The 13901-nt window shown below is 48.5% G+C and overlaps 1 protein-coding gene across 6 annotated transcripts in view; it reads right to left on the bottom strand.

The window, feature by feature from the left end:
* The window catches only part of BCOR (BCL6 corepressor), a 58585-nt gene continuing 48963 nt past the window's right edge, over positions 4280 to 13901 (bottom strand). For all 6 annotated transcript variants that reach the window (XM_021407658.1, XM_021407680.1, XM_021407693.1 and 3 more), the window contains 5 exons: positions 12577 to 12743; positions 7713 to 7858; positions 6701 to 6778; positions 6342 to 6492; positions 4280 to 5404 (listed from right to left, as the gene is read on the bottom strand). In XM_021407658.1, the coding sequence (XP_021263333.1) occupies positions 5110 to 5404; positions 6342 to 6492; positions 6701 to 6778; positions 7713 to 7858; positions 12577 to 12743 (837 nt within the window). In that variant the 3' untranslated portion in view covers positions 4280 to 5109. The remainder of the gene's footprint in view (positions 5405 to 6341; positions 6493 to 6700; positions 6779 to 7712; positions 7859 to 12576; positions 12744 to 13901) is intronic.

Raw genomic sequence — 13901 nt, 5'->3', positions numbered from 1 at the left:
GGGGTGAATGGTTTCCTTCTGCCGGCAGTTGTTGCCTGCCATTACCCAGGGCATTGCCTTGCAAACTAACAATGCACCTTTTTGATGCAGCGTTATTTGCATCTCTTTGTTGACTTTGCTAATCAAGCTCACTTCTAAGCCTTTGAAAACAGGGGTAATCAAAGGCACAGGGCTCCCTGGGCACGGCAGCCACTTCAGGCGAGGTAACCCCTTGGGGACCAGGCACTTTTGGTCGCTGGGCTGTTAAGGGCTCCATCGGGAGCTGGTGGCTGTGCTGAGCATCCAAGGTTAAGGAGGCAGGTGACGCTGCCACTCCTCCATGCCAGCTGAGCCGAGGCAAGGCCACACTGCCACCAATAGGGCAAGGATTTGCTCTCTGGCACTTCCCCCTTGCCATGTGCCCACGACTGTGCACTTGGCTCTGCCAGGTCCATGATAGTCACCAGTTCGTGGGGGAGCAGGGAGACCACCACCCTCAGCAGCATGAGGGCTACTGCAGCCATCACAGCACTGCCTTGCTGAGCTGGCCCTGTAGTGAGGGGCTCCAAATTCTCCATGCTAGCGCAAAGCCATCCCATGACTTGGAGCTGAGGAGCAAAAGAATGAGTCCTCACTCTGAACAGTTCCCACCCCATGCTTTGCACTGCGTTTCCCACGAAGCAGCATGATTTTTCTTCCATCAGGCTGTGCAAGACTAGCCAGTGTGCACACCTAAACCCTCTTCAGCTCCCTGCTACAATCATAGTTTTCATTCCTTTCTGGCCCTTTCAACAATCTGTAGGGTAGAGCTAAGCTAAGCCCAGTTCAGAAAGATGCTATGTCACTGGTTGCCCAGCACAGTGGCAGCCTCTTTCTGTCATTCACAGCGGTGCCTTGAGAGCAGCCAGGCCAGGCTATCCATGCAGAGCCCTCCAGCACGTGTTCTCAATTTGCATACTGTATTTGCCAAGAGTTATTAGTGTTGATCGGTGGTTAAATAATCTGCCCTTTCCATTTCAGGAGGCCTGTCAGGACTCACCTTTGCATAGGCTTTACTTAAATGGGAGCTTTGTGACACAATGGAAAAGGATTTTCATTAGGGAGCCTTTTCTTCGATATTGCAACAGCTACAAATACAAAGCACTGTCTCTGACATCACAAGTGTCTGCCATGCATGTTGACATCTCTACATCCTCAGCACGCTGAAATGGCTGCAGCCACAGAGCAGCAGAGACTAGGCTGCAGCCCTGAAAGGACCTGATATGGGACACGGTGCTAAGGACAGATCCCACGTCCTACCCAGGGAGGTGGTGGAGTCACCGACCCTGGAGGTGTTCAGGAGCCGTGTGGATGTGGCACTGAGGGACATGGTCAGTGGGCACAGTGGAGATGGATTGGTGGTTGGACCAGTTGATCTTAGAGGTCTTTTCCAACCTTAATGATTCTATGCAAATAAAGTTATCTCCTGATAGAGAAGGGATCATCCTTGCAGGAGGGATGGCTGTGACTCACACAGAAACAGCAGGAACAGCAGAAAGGGGTCGGAACTGCATTTGGTCTCAAGGTTAGGCAACACCTCTGGAAAGTGGAGCCAGGAAAAAATAACTTGAGGACTGAGAGGAGCATTGCAATGACCAGCTGCTTCCTGCACAAGCAGTTATGCCCAGTGCCTTGAACATTGCTAAAAGAGCCAGAAAGGAATGAAAAGTACAGATGCAGCAGGGAGCTGAAGAAGGGCTTGATATGCAAGCCGACTAGTCTTGAACAGCCTGATAGAAAAAAAACATGCTGCTTCATGGGAAATGACCTTCACTGTCAGAAGCAAGGGAGCCAAAATATACTCCAGAGGGACAGCCCAACACCCTGCATCCCCTCTTCCTCCTGCTCACAGGTTTTGAGCAGCTTCTGAACTACGGGGGCTTTTCCCACAGTTTCTTGGGCAAGGGATGAGGCATGCTGTCACCACTGTCCCCAGAATCCCCATGGATGCAAGAAGTTAGAATGGATTAATTGATTTGTGCAATAGGTTTTCCTGCTCAGTTATTGGCAGGTTTGTTAATGGATTGCTATTTAAACGATTCTGATATTTTAAATTACATCTTATTTCATAGATGCACATTTATTTTAAAAAAGAGCACCCTTTGCATCTATTAACATATTAAGGAGAAAATAAAACATCCAGGTTGATATAATGTACAATGTGGCATTACTCTGGGTGCTTCCTAAGCTAGGGAAATCTTATTTGTTTAATAATAAGTTAGTCATGAATATGCAAATCTGCTTCAGTGCAGTACCTCACTGCTGTCACTATTAATGAGCTGCAAATTAATGTGACAACAAAAGGAAAATCTATTTAGTGGCAGAATTGTACTTCATACCTGGCTCAAGAGAGCAACCAGCCACCGGCACTTCGGTCTGCTGGAGCACAATGTGCACGCGGTGTGGAGGTTTGCTTCTGGGCTGGCAAACCAGAAATAACCACACGCAGCCTTCACCCCAGCCCTAGGGCAGAAGGCAGCATTGCTGGCAGTGCTTCAGCACACACCTAGCCTGCAGGAGGGTGCAATCTGCAAGCAAGGTGAAGCCATGCAAAGCATGCTAAGGGGTGAAATGCATAATTAGCAAGACCTGGGTGGAACACTTAGGTTGCTTGAAAGAGCTTCATCTTCACATATGTTTGGGGATTTTTTCACCTACAAGCTCACAGAGTTACATTTGTTGGATGCCAGTTCACTTTCTTCTCTTGAACCTCCTCTTAGCAGAAATGCAGTGGTGACTGAGAAAGGAACTAATATTCTCTTCATGATTGCGGCATTCAGCTCATGTCTTGTGAAGTGGTGCCAAGCCTGCTCCTACCAACACAGGGCCCAAAGAACTGCAAATATGATGCACTGCAAGTAATGCTAAAAAGATGTGCTATTTTTCAGTTAGTTTGCATCTGTACAAGTTTAAAGCAGCAACGTGGGCTTTTTTCCTGCATGAACCAAGTAACGAGGCTGAATGTCTAACAGCGTGCAGAGCCTGGGAATGGCAGCTGCCTGTGTTTGCCACTCGCTGACACCTTGTTCCTATTAATGCACAAGCCATGGGTCCTATCTATGGGGTTGGCATTTAGCACAGAAACGAAGGGAGAAGCTAGCTTCAAACTGCTTCTGGGGGTGAGTCTGGCCCCTGGAAGCAGCTCGGAGACAATTTCCATTCTGCTTCTGTCATCTCGCAAACCAGAGGCCGCACTGGGCATCCAGTGGGTGCCTGGGCTCAGCCTTTGGGGGATTGCTCCACAGAGAGTTATGTGGGTTATTTAGCCCAAAAGGGATGCTTCCCAGCAGAACTCAGACCTCTGGGTGAGGCAAGGAGGAGGAGTTCGTACCCCGAGGCCCAGGTACCCCGAGGCCCAGGTACCCAGGGAAGCTTCCCCGCGAGGCCCGCAGGCTTGGCCTAGTCTCTGCTTTCCTAAGCACGCCGCCATTACAAAAAAGCACACCCCGAGGATAAAATGGTCACGTTACATCAAGGGACTGCACCGCGGTCAGGTGTCCCTGCCACCACCCTATTTTTAGCGTGCAGGCGTGCCTGCATGACAGCAGTGTGCGGCTGTTACTGTATTTGAGCACAGGGCCGAGTGCCAGCATGGAGGAGGCCCAACTGTACCGGGCACGGGGAACACGCAGGGCTGACTGAGGGGAGATGCTCAGGACCACATCTCAGGATCCAGAGGAGCCAGCCAGAAGAGGCAGTGTGCTCATATCCTGCTGGCCTGCAGGGCAGGGGGAAATGAGGGGCCTGCCATGCCCTCCAGCTTCTTCTTCGATAGAAATTCCTGAGCTATATGACAGCGAGCTTCTATTCCCTGAAAAATTCTCCCTTTGGTTACCCCAAAGTGTGCTCATAGCCTTAGCGCTTTGTATTAAAACTAAATGATTTACCCTTGTACTATTTTCCTCCCCTCTGCAGACACCACTGAAAAGAAAATTCAGTCAATTCAACTTAAAAAGATGACAAAGGAGGAAAAATAATTGAACCTATTCACAATTCTTTAACTAAAAGGCAATGCAGAAAGTATTGTGAACACTGCTTTTAAGCCTCTGTCCCATAAAGGGCTCCCAATGTTTTCTCGTAACCTTGAATTTAGAAAGTCAATGTAGATTCTACCTCAGATTTCACGAACCGCTCTCGAGCACCTGTGCCAGCTCAGCTCTGCTCTGCAGGAAATGCACGCAGAGCCTCCTTTCATAAACATTAGTAAGTCAGAGCTCGTTTCACAATCATGCACGGAATTAATGGGAGTCGCTTTAGCATCTTCATTTCTCAACAGTTTTATTGCCTTTAAGAAAATTTTTGTAAAATATAAATACAAAGGCAGGAGATTTACTTACAAAGTTAAAACACAGATCTCAAACATAAACACACAATTCAGAAAATTTAGTTTATGTACAGTTTCAAGCAACTTCAACATATGTTAGTTTTTCAATATTTTACAAGGTACAGAAAAAATAGTTCAAAGTCTTCTTTAAATAAAGAGCATAAAATGTTTAAACATATATAAACAATCCGGTTTGATGTGTGAAAACTAAATTTCACAGCTTTTAAATTAGGATATAAAAGTTCTTACAATTAGTTGATGCGTATGGATATGGTTTAATTTATATTACAAACTATTGAATCATATTCAATAGTGCTTACCTGGCCAAAGCAGGTAATTCTGTAAACAAAAAAACAAAAATAATATCACCAAGTGCCTTACCGAATCCTATCTCCCAAACAAGCCACATGACTTTGATCACATCACCTATAAAAAGTATGTTCTGTGTAATCAGTGCTTTGTATGAAACAAAGTCAATGTGTGGGTGTGTTCTCTAAAAAAAAAAAAAAAATGTTCCAAGTAATAACAAACTTATCCCAAAGCCTGTGTGCATTTAAAGAAACATTATATAACAATTTTGTAAAAACCGACTGAAGTTAAAAAAAAATTCTTCCAAAATCCATCCAACTGGAATTCAGATCTCTTATATAAAGGAAAGATATTTTCATATTTAATAGTGTCCTTTCTTTACAGAAACAATTGCATTTGAACACATATACATAAAGAAGTAACTGTATATAGCACTGTACATTAAACGGCCTGTTGGTTCACCAAAGGATGTCGAAGGGAGGGTCCTCGTGTGGATGCAACCAGTGAAGTGAGGAGCCCAGCAAAGTCTTGAGTTCGCTTGTAAACTCTACCAAGTCCAACAGCTCTTTGCTTTCTGGGTTAAACGCTTCAAGGTCCGTAGCACAAGCGAACAACTGGCTGAGAGAAGTCTGTTTGTAAAACTCTGCCTCCGTGATGGTGACGACTTCCAGATTGGGGAAGTTGCAGCGGAAGATGCGAGATGACATTTTTAGCCTCTTTACCACGTCTGAGAGCAAGAGCCAGTTTCGTGGTCTGTGGAGGCGAAGGAGAAAAAGGTTCCAACAACCGACACAAAGCCGCGGGCTACTCAACCCTCCACCGCCCCACTGCTGTGTGACAGAGCCCTGCCCTCCCCGCACAAACAAACCACCCCCTCCAAGCCAAGAGCTTTGCCCCGGGGCTCGCACACCGCGGATGCAGGTGCTGGAGCCTGCAAACCCGGGGCTTGTGAGCACGTGTGCCAGCAGCCATACCAGCGTCTCAAACTTTCACCGGGCTGAGCCTGGCAGCAGGTCAGGGGATGGGCAACAGTTAAAACCTGAGTTTCAGCATCTCTGACTTCCAGAGATGTTGATTTGGAAAACATGCCATTGGAGGGTTGTTTTTCAGATCAAGAAGACAATTCTTTAATTTAATCTTCCTAGTTTTCTGCTCAGAAAACTTGAGTTACATCAATCACCCAAATAATGAGAACATGCTAAAACCTGCCCTCCTGCATGATTAGTATTTTGAACTACTTTTCCCACAGCTGTCATCAAAATTGGTGCTAATGACAAATGGTAGCTGTTTACTAAGCTAATTTATATCTTTATTATCATACAGAATAAAACTTTTCAGGTCTTTGCTTCTCATTTTTATCATAGCATCTTCTGTAAGGTGTTTGTCTGACCTCATTCAGAGTTTAAACCAGTTTTGCTGCAGCACCTAGAACTGCAGTAGCGCTGTTGTGTCGACAATCCCAAAAGCATGTCCACTCAGCAAAGCAGAAAAGCCCATTAAATAAAATTAAGAACATCTTACAGACATCAATGCCAATTTAAAGCACTAGAAGTGCTTGCATTTGTGGATTTTACACCAAGGTGTCCAGCTAGAATGAGGGGAGGAATTTGCGTTCAAATGTCATTCACTCTGCTATGCAGCAGAGATGAGCTGCTGCCATCCCAAGCCCAAAACCTGTATGTGTTCTTACCCCTGAGAGAGACACACTTGTATGTTGTAACACGGCAAGGGAGGCTCATCCGAAAATTCAAACTCAAACACATCGCTAAAGCCATCTTCATCTTCTTCACCTGGGCCAGGGGGGTTTGCCAAGACGTCAAATCCAGATTCGTCTTTCGGATCTAAATAAAATTGAATGAAGAGGACAAGTCAGCCTTTAAGAGACCGCTGCGGGTCTTGCTTCCCTTCCAATAATATGATCTGTAAATAAAATTGGTTTGTTTCCTTCCTAACTTCCTCTGCCACAAAAACAAGCCAGCCTCCACCCCCACCCGCTGCATGCTTTGGAAGTCTCCACATACAAAGAGATAAAGGGTAACGTTTGCTTACCACACACAGAGCTTCCATAGAAATCCCAGTACAAACCAGGGTCATCAACACTTCGACCTTGCAGGTCAGTTAAATACTCTGGAGAGGAAAAAACAACAACAAAAACATACTGATGAGAACAAAAAGCTGGCAAGTTTAGCAGACAGTGTCATACAGAGTCCCACCATGCATACTTCAAGCTTTCCACCACAACAAACACAACATATTCCTGATGCACACGCTACAGAAGACGTCATGCACATGCTGTCCTTTGCAAATATGCCTGGAATTCGCTTCTCCCTGCATTCTTTCTCCCAGCACATGAAACCATGACCACGCATAACCATATGACATCACATAACCACCCAGGGTCTGACAGGGACGGACGTGACCTCAAGCTGCGGTAACTGACAGCGACCTTTTGTTTCTGTCAAACGTGGGATGTGCCGTGCTTTTTGGCCTGCAGTTAGTCTAGGCATTGACTTGGGGGTGAAGCAGTGGCCACAGTGAAACTGATGGAAAAGGTTTTTCCTTACAGCTATGTTTAGGAGATGGAAGTACGCTATACAGACATAACTTGTGAGATTTGAACGCTGAGTTGGTGAAAAGACACTGGGATTCAAGACACCAAGAAGTCTACAGTACTGGTGTCCTGATACACCTATGTGCACTCTGTACTGATACATGGGTGAATGCTTAAACTCACTGACTGTGAATACTGGAAATGCTTCGAGAGATGAAGTTAGTAGGGAACACAGGTGTCTTTAATTAAAACTAATGGGAAAACACTAAAAGTATGTTAGAACATGGACACAGTTTGAAGAGAAGAACGTGGGCATAGTTTTATGAGATACAGAATGAAGCAAAACTTGCAAAAAGACAATATATGGGAAAAAAGCGAGACCACGGGAAACTTGGCTGTGCTTTTGCACACAGGGAAGCTCTGCAAGCCCCCTCCCAAGAAGCAAGGAGTAGGACTTTTTGGGGCTGGGAAACATCGCCCCATGGCCAGCTGCACCCAGGAGCCACCCACCTGTGAGGAAGGTCTCCATCAGCTCGCTGTGGGTCATCTTCACAATGGTCCTCCCCGAGTACGTCGCGAGCGTTGGGTCAGCACCATAAGACAATAACAGGCGAACAATTTCCAAGTGATCATTTTCTACCGCGTCGTGGATTGGTCTAGAAAGAAGGGAAAAAAGATTGTGGCGTTACACTTTGACTCAAGAATTATGCAAATGTATTTGAAAAGAAACTTCTGACTTCAGACCGAAGTTATTTATAGCGAATAACACTATTAATACAGCTGTCAATCGTCTCATTGTCAGTTTCACTCGCACAGCGCTCCTTCCCCTCTCGGCTTTTCACAGTCAGTCTGCTCGGGGCAGGCATTTCTGTTGCAGCTATTCATGGCCTTACGCATTTTGAGGGCCAGTACAATAATTACAGCCCTGTAACAGAAAGCAGGAGTTTGCACGATGCCTCACAAACATCATTTTGCTGCAAGTCACTCTGCCGCTCCAAATCTCTGCCCATTTAGCAGCGTGTTGCACAGCACAGGCCCATTCAGCCTGCCTTTAAAATTTATTATACGTAACGGGGAGCAGCCTGGAAGGAGAACCTATCAGCCCCCAACTAATGAAGACGTGCTAAGCCCCATCATTTCCCAGGGCGGCGAGGAGCAGGGAACGGAATGCTGTGAGGGCAGCCAAGCCCAGGGGCGAGCAGCCACAGCTACGGAGTGCAGTGCTGAGCTCCTCTCCCTGCCTTCAGGCTGCTGAGCAGAAACGCCACTGCCCCCGGCAGATCACAAGTCTAGAGAGAGAAGGCCAGCTGCAGCCAGCACCGCGTGCTGCCTGCCTGCAAAACTCGCCGAGCCACATCGCAAGGAAACCTCATCTGGAAGCGGAGCAAGCAAAGCCCTCGGCTCTGTGTGCCAAGTGGCGTTGGCTGCTCACCAGGGCCGAGCCCCCCGCCACGCGCGGCAGCATCCCTGCTACGTGAGCACTGCGTTGGCGCGGGCTGGCGGCCAGGGAGCGAGCAGGGAGCAGCGGCTGCGCGGAACAGAGAGGGGCCGGGACACAGGAGGGGCAAAAGGGGACAGCCGCTGCCTTCCCATCTACTGCAAAGTGGGGCTGGTGGGAGGGAGCCTTGAGATGCATCTTGCAAAGAAATATGTTCCAGGTGTGCTTATTCCAAGCGCTTTCCAGTCGGCTGTGATGTAGGACGACTAACACTGGGGACACGAAGCACTCGCACTTGCTCCCATCGCACTGGAAAGCTGTGAGCAGTTCTGCTGTTAACATGCACACGCTACACTGACATTAAGAGGTAAACACGGAGAGTGTGGAGCTCGTTCCCTGCGGAGAGAGGGCTCACTCCATGCCAAGGGTCAGAGCACCACTCATCAATCTCTCTAACATCACACTGAAACAACATGATGCCCTGGGAAAGATGGTGCCGCACTGCCTTGCACCCGACGCAGCCTCCCCACGGCCCCCAGCCAGCCTCTCCCCAACACTCAGTGCATGCACAGCAGCAACACTCACCCACACCAAAATGCTCCCATCCCCACTGGGCACAGAGCATCCCACGCCAAAAGCCTGGCAGGGCACAGGGAAGGGCGCACGCAACACTGAGTACGTTTCTATCCCCTACTCCCTCACATTACTGTAGTTTTTAATGGCGAGATGTTTTCCATTTTATTTCAGAATTAGGATTTTCTGGTTTCATTCATAGAGGGGGAAGGACTGTGGGTTTATTGGTTTGTGGGTTTTCTTGTTTGTTGTTTTTTTTTTTTTTAAACTGACTTACCTAAGAGGCTTTAGAAGCAGTAATGAATTCAAGATGATTGCTTAACTTATTAAAAACAGCATCTCAGTCGCTGCCCGGTGTTTCCATCGATTTAACAACACCCGGCCAAGTTTATTAAAGAAGAAAACCCTGGGAGGGAGCCTCTCCCCAGTGTACGGCTCAGCAGGGTGCTGCAGTGGGGCAGCAGTGGGATGGGGCAGCCTCATCTCTGCCACCCACAGATCACCCGGGTGCAAGAGGAGATTTCATGAAGGCAACGAGAAGGAAAGGCACAGCAAGGTTATGCGGAAGAAGGAAGAACGATAAATAGAAGGAAGCAAAGGAAGGAAAGAAAATGTTGGCGGGGAGAAAAAAAAAGAAAGATTCCCGCAGATAAGGTCGTAACAGAGCACTGATGGGCTCCTTCATGGCTAGCACAGCTTTTTGGCAGGCTCACCGGTGGGACCATGCAAAGGATACCCATGTTTGCCTCTCCCACCAGGGCACGCAGAGAGCGTACCATCCTCTTTGTAGGACGCAGAAGTGGGTGCTAGAGCTGGCAACTTTCTGACAAGAGAAAAAGATCCCTGCGAGTTCTCTCCTGCGCTCCTTTGCCCATATAATCTTTTCTGCTCTGAGCACTGGGGAGATAAACACTCTCTACCCCTAATGGTACCGTTAACAGCAGTACAGCTTGTTTTTAAAACACTCCCTTTGGAAGGGCCCCAGAAGGGTCTGGGGACATTCAAGAGCGGTGATATCCTATGGCAGACGCGCATCTCAGCCACTCTGGTGTACCGTCCAACCCTTACTACTATTTTTACTGCTCCTCGAGTCAGGAAAACATTTCGTTGGGGGTTTATCATTCCACCACCAAAATTATAAACTATTTAGACCAGCCGGGATTTGCTTGCAGCCTTCCAGGCACCATCCAGATTTCCTCGCTGCAACAAGAGGCCTCGTAACTCCTGCCAACACCAACCAGAGGGCGCGGGGAGAGCCACCTCGGCACGTTGTCTGCTGACAACGGCTCAGCATCCCCCAGCACGCAGTTAGGGAAAAGGAGGGAAAACACTGCAGCCTGTTTCCCTGCACAGGGAAGCACGGCAGCACAGACCCAAGTGTAGGGAACCGGGACTAAACCGAGCCCCCCCGACACACTGACCAACGGTGACACTGCAGGCTCACGCTGGCTGCCCGAGCAGCATGCTGAATGAGCTCACTATTGCTGCCCAGGGACTCAAGAGCTCCCAGCGCGACCAAAAATACCTCTGGCTGGTGAGTGGACTGGGGAGGTGGTGGAGGGGACAACGAAGCGCATTCAGTGCAGTTACAGAAGCAGGGGTGGGGTGTTAAGTCTTTGATGATGGGGTTTCTTTTGCTTGTTTGTTTGTTTTTTAAGACATAAATATCTTTCCAAGGGGGCAACACGTTAGGAATTTAGCTGTAGCTGTCCCTGTTCATTGCAGGGGAGTTGTCTTAGATGGCCTTTAAAGGTCCCTTCCAGCTCAAACGATTCTATGAATCTATGAATTAGAATTTGAAAAGCAACTAAGTTGAGGAAGACTGACACTGCTTTCCTCCCAAAAGTTCGAGGATGAAAACTGGTTAAGGCTTCAAGACCAAAATGTGTTTTGTCTTATGAACACTGGGAGCTGCTCCAGAGAGATGGACAAGCCCAGCCCTAGTGAAAGCAGGGGCAGCACTGCTCAGGCACTCCACACCAAAGCCTCTGCTCTTCGTGCTGTTGGTTGCAGACACTGCAGCATCGGGCTTGGATGTACTTGGGATTCACACTGTCCATGGGGCACCATCTCAAAAAACAGTAAGTCTGACACCAGAAAGGAAAGGGAGGCACAAGCTGAGCTCTGACAGTGCCATCCAGGATCGGACCATTATTACATTCGCTCCTAAAGCACATTTTCCCCAAAACAACTTTCCCACAAGTTTTTTCCTGGAAAATCAACTCCGCCACTGAACTGAAACACAATCCACACTCCCAGGTGGTGGTGACAGCACACCTCCGGGCTGGTTTGCCATCCGAGCAGTTCAGCCAGTGGGACAAACAGCTCTGGGGTCCCTTGAACGGGGCACTGCGTTCTGCTCCTCCAGCCGTTGCCTTGGGGCAGCCATCGAGGCCCTCACGGACCATCCCCACTGCCCAACTTTTGTTCTGCGGACTCCTCCCTTCCCCAGCTAATGCATGAAGAGCTTAAAAACAAAAGCGGTAGCCCTTAGTCATGCTGATTTTCCCTCCCCGGCTATTGGGATGGTGATGGCAAATGTGATAAACCATTTAAGATAACAAGCAGCAGGAGCCTGGCGGAATACAAAGCGACCTGTCCCCAACACGAATAGCTCCGATCAAGTACTGCATATTCGGGGGAAAAGTTATCCCAAGGTCAGCCACGCAGAGGTGGCCAAAGGCGGGCTTAGGGGTCGGGAAGGACTTTCCATTAGGAGACGCACCAGGAGCTTAGAAAAGATGCCGAGCCACATCCTCTACACCCACCAAGCAAAAGGGAAAACAGAAAACAAAACCAAGCCCGATATCTATTCTGCGAGAACCCCTACTATTCTCTTAAGGGAAACAAAAGCCAGCAATGGCTCTAAAAAAATCAATCCAAAATATGCAACGCGCAGATAATACGGTTTAACAGCTAAGCAAAACAACATTTTTATATAGCACATATAGGGCTTGCACACCCAATCACTGCAAAAGCCTGAAGTGCTCTTAAAAGTAACACCGCTAACAAGGCAAAGACCACTCTTCTGGCACAACTCAAAGGACCTGGAGCGCAGACAAATGGGGCTGCAGCTCAAGTATCATTCCTTCCTGCCCTGCAGCTGGGGATTTCACAAACTCTTTAAAAAAAAAAAAACTTGTTAAAATTCCCAGGAGAAAAAAAAACCCACACTGCGCTGAATCAGAGGCACAACAATTCCATGCCCCGCAGCGCTCCATCACCCCGAGAGCCTGAGGCTTTGCCCCAAAGACAGCGGGAGCAGAGCAGCTTTGCAAGCCTGGGGGCTTCACTCAGGCTTGGAGGCACACGGGGAGCAGAAGGCAGAGGGACGGGGCAGTTACAGTGCTGAGCGCCGCTCACCTGGTTCCATCCTGCGCGCTGCAGTTGACGTCAGCCCCGTACTCGAGGAGGTGCCGCACGATGCTCAGCCAGCCCCTGGCACAGGCCTCGTGCAGGGCACAATAGCCCGCGTTGTCACGGTGGTTGACATCGCAGACCTTGTTTTCCAGACAGTACAGCACCACTTCCTGGAAAGAGCAGAGGAGGAAAAACAGACACACTGAGTTATCTGTCACTGCCGTGCTGAGCGGGTTTTGCTCCTCTAAGGAAAAAGATTATGGAGGAGACAACTCACACGATCGCTACGATAATTCCATGCGTGGGGCTGGCAGCAGGGCTTTGGCCCTAACAGCTGCATTTCTGAGTGCAGGATTCTGCACGTGCAACAGCATCGAGGCTGGCGTCAGTTGGATTGAAAAAGGAAAAAGCGCGTGACCCGATGCAAAACACATTTAACACACAAAGGACAGTTTCCTATCAGGAAACAAAAAAGCCTGCTTCTACCATCATCAGGGAAATCCCATTTTCACCCACGCTGATTCTCGGGTGGAACCCAAGCTGGGCACCAGCTCCCAACAACCAACCCAGTGCTGCAAACGCAGCACCACTCGCCTTGCAGTTAGTGCACCGTGGTGGAGTCCAACAAGATTTGAGGTGACGGAAGTCTTCCTCTATTTGTGCAAAAAAAACACAACCCAATCCGGAGAGACCTGAGAGCAACCTTTCAGTATCTAAGGGGAGTCTATAAGAAGGAAGAGGACAGATTCTTTAGCAGGGTCTGTTGTGATGGGACAAGGGGAAATGGTTTCAAACTGAAAGAAGGGAGACTGAGATGGGATATAAGGAAGAAGTTTTTTACAGTAAGAACGGTGAGGCACTGGCACAGGTTGCCCAGAGTGGCGGTGGCTGTCCCGACCCTGGAGACACTCAAGGTCAGGCTGAACAGAGCTCGGAGCAACCTGATGTAGACGTAGGTGCCCCTGTCCATTGCAGAGGAGTTGGACTATATGGCCTTTAAGGGTCCCTTCCGACCCAAATGATTCTGTGACTCAATGATTCTATGATTTCTCACCGATGCTGTACATACACACGTAGCAAGATTAAAGCACTGATTGTGCATTTGCTGCTCCCAAGGATTACAGAGTACAGCAAGGATTAGGGGGGCCCTTTGCTTTGCCAAAAGACAAGAATTCAGCAAACACCATGCACAACGCAGATATTCCTTCTGGCTTCAGATCCAGCGGAAAGCCCGCAATCAGCCGCACTCCCAGCATCCCTGACCTGGGGACTGGTATCCAGGATACAGCATGGAGCCACGCTTCTCACAAGCCCGCACCGACCAGCCT

This window comes from Numida meleagris, chromosome 1 (genome assembly GCF_002078875.1).
Source record: "Numida meleagris isolate 19003 breed g44 Domestic line chromosome 1, NumMel1.0, whole genome shotgun sequence".
Classification (NCBI taxonomy): Eukaryota; Metazoa; Chordata; class Aves; order Galliformes; family Numididae; genus Numida; species Numida meleagris.
The sequence above is the reverse complement of the archived record's forward strand: the minus strand, read 5'-3'. Positions and strand labels throughout refer to the sequence as shown.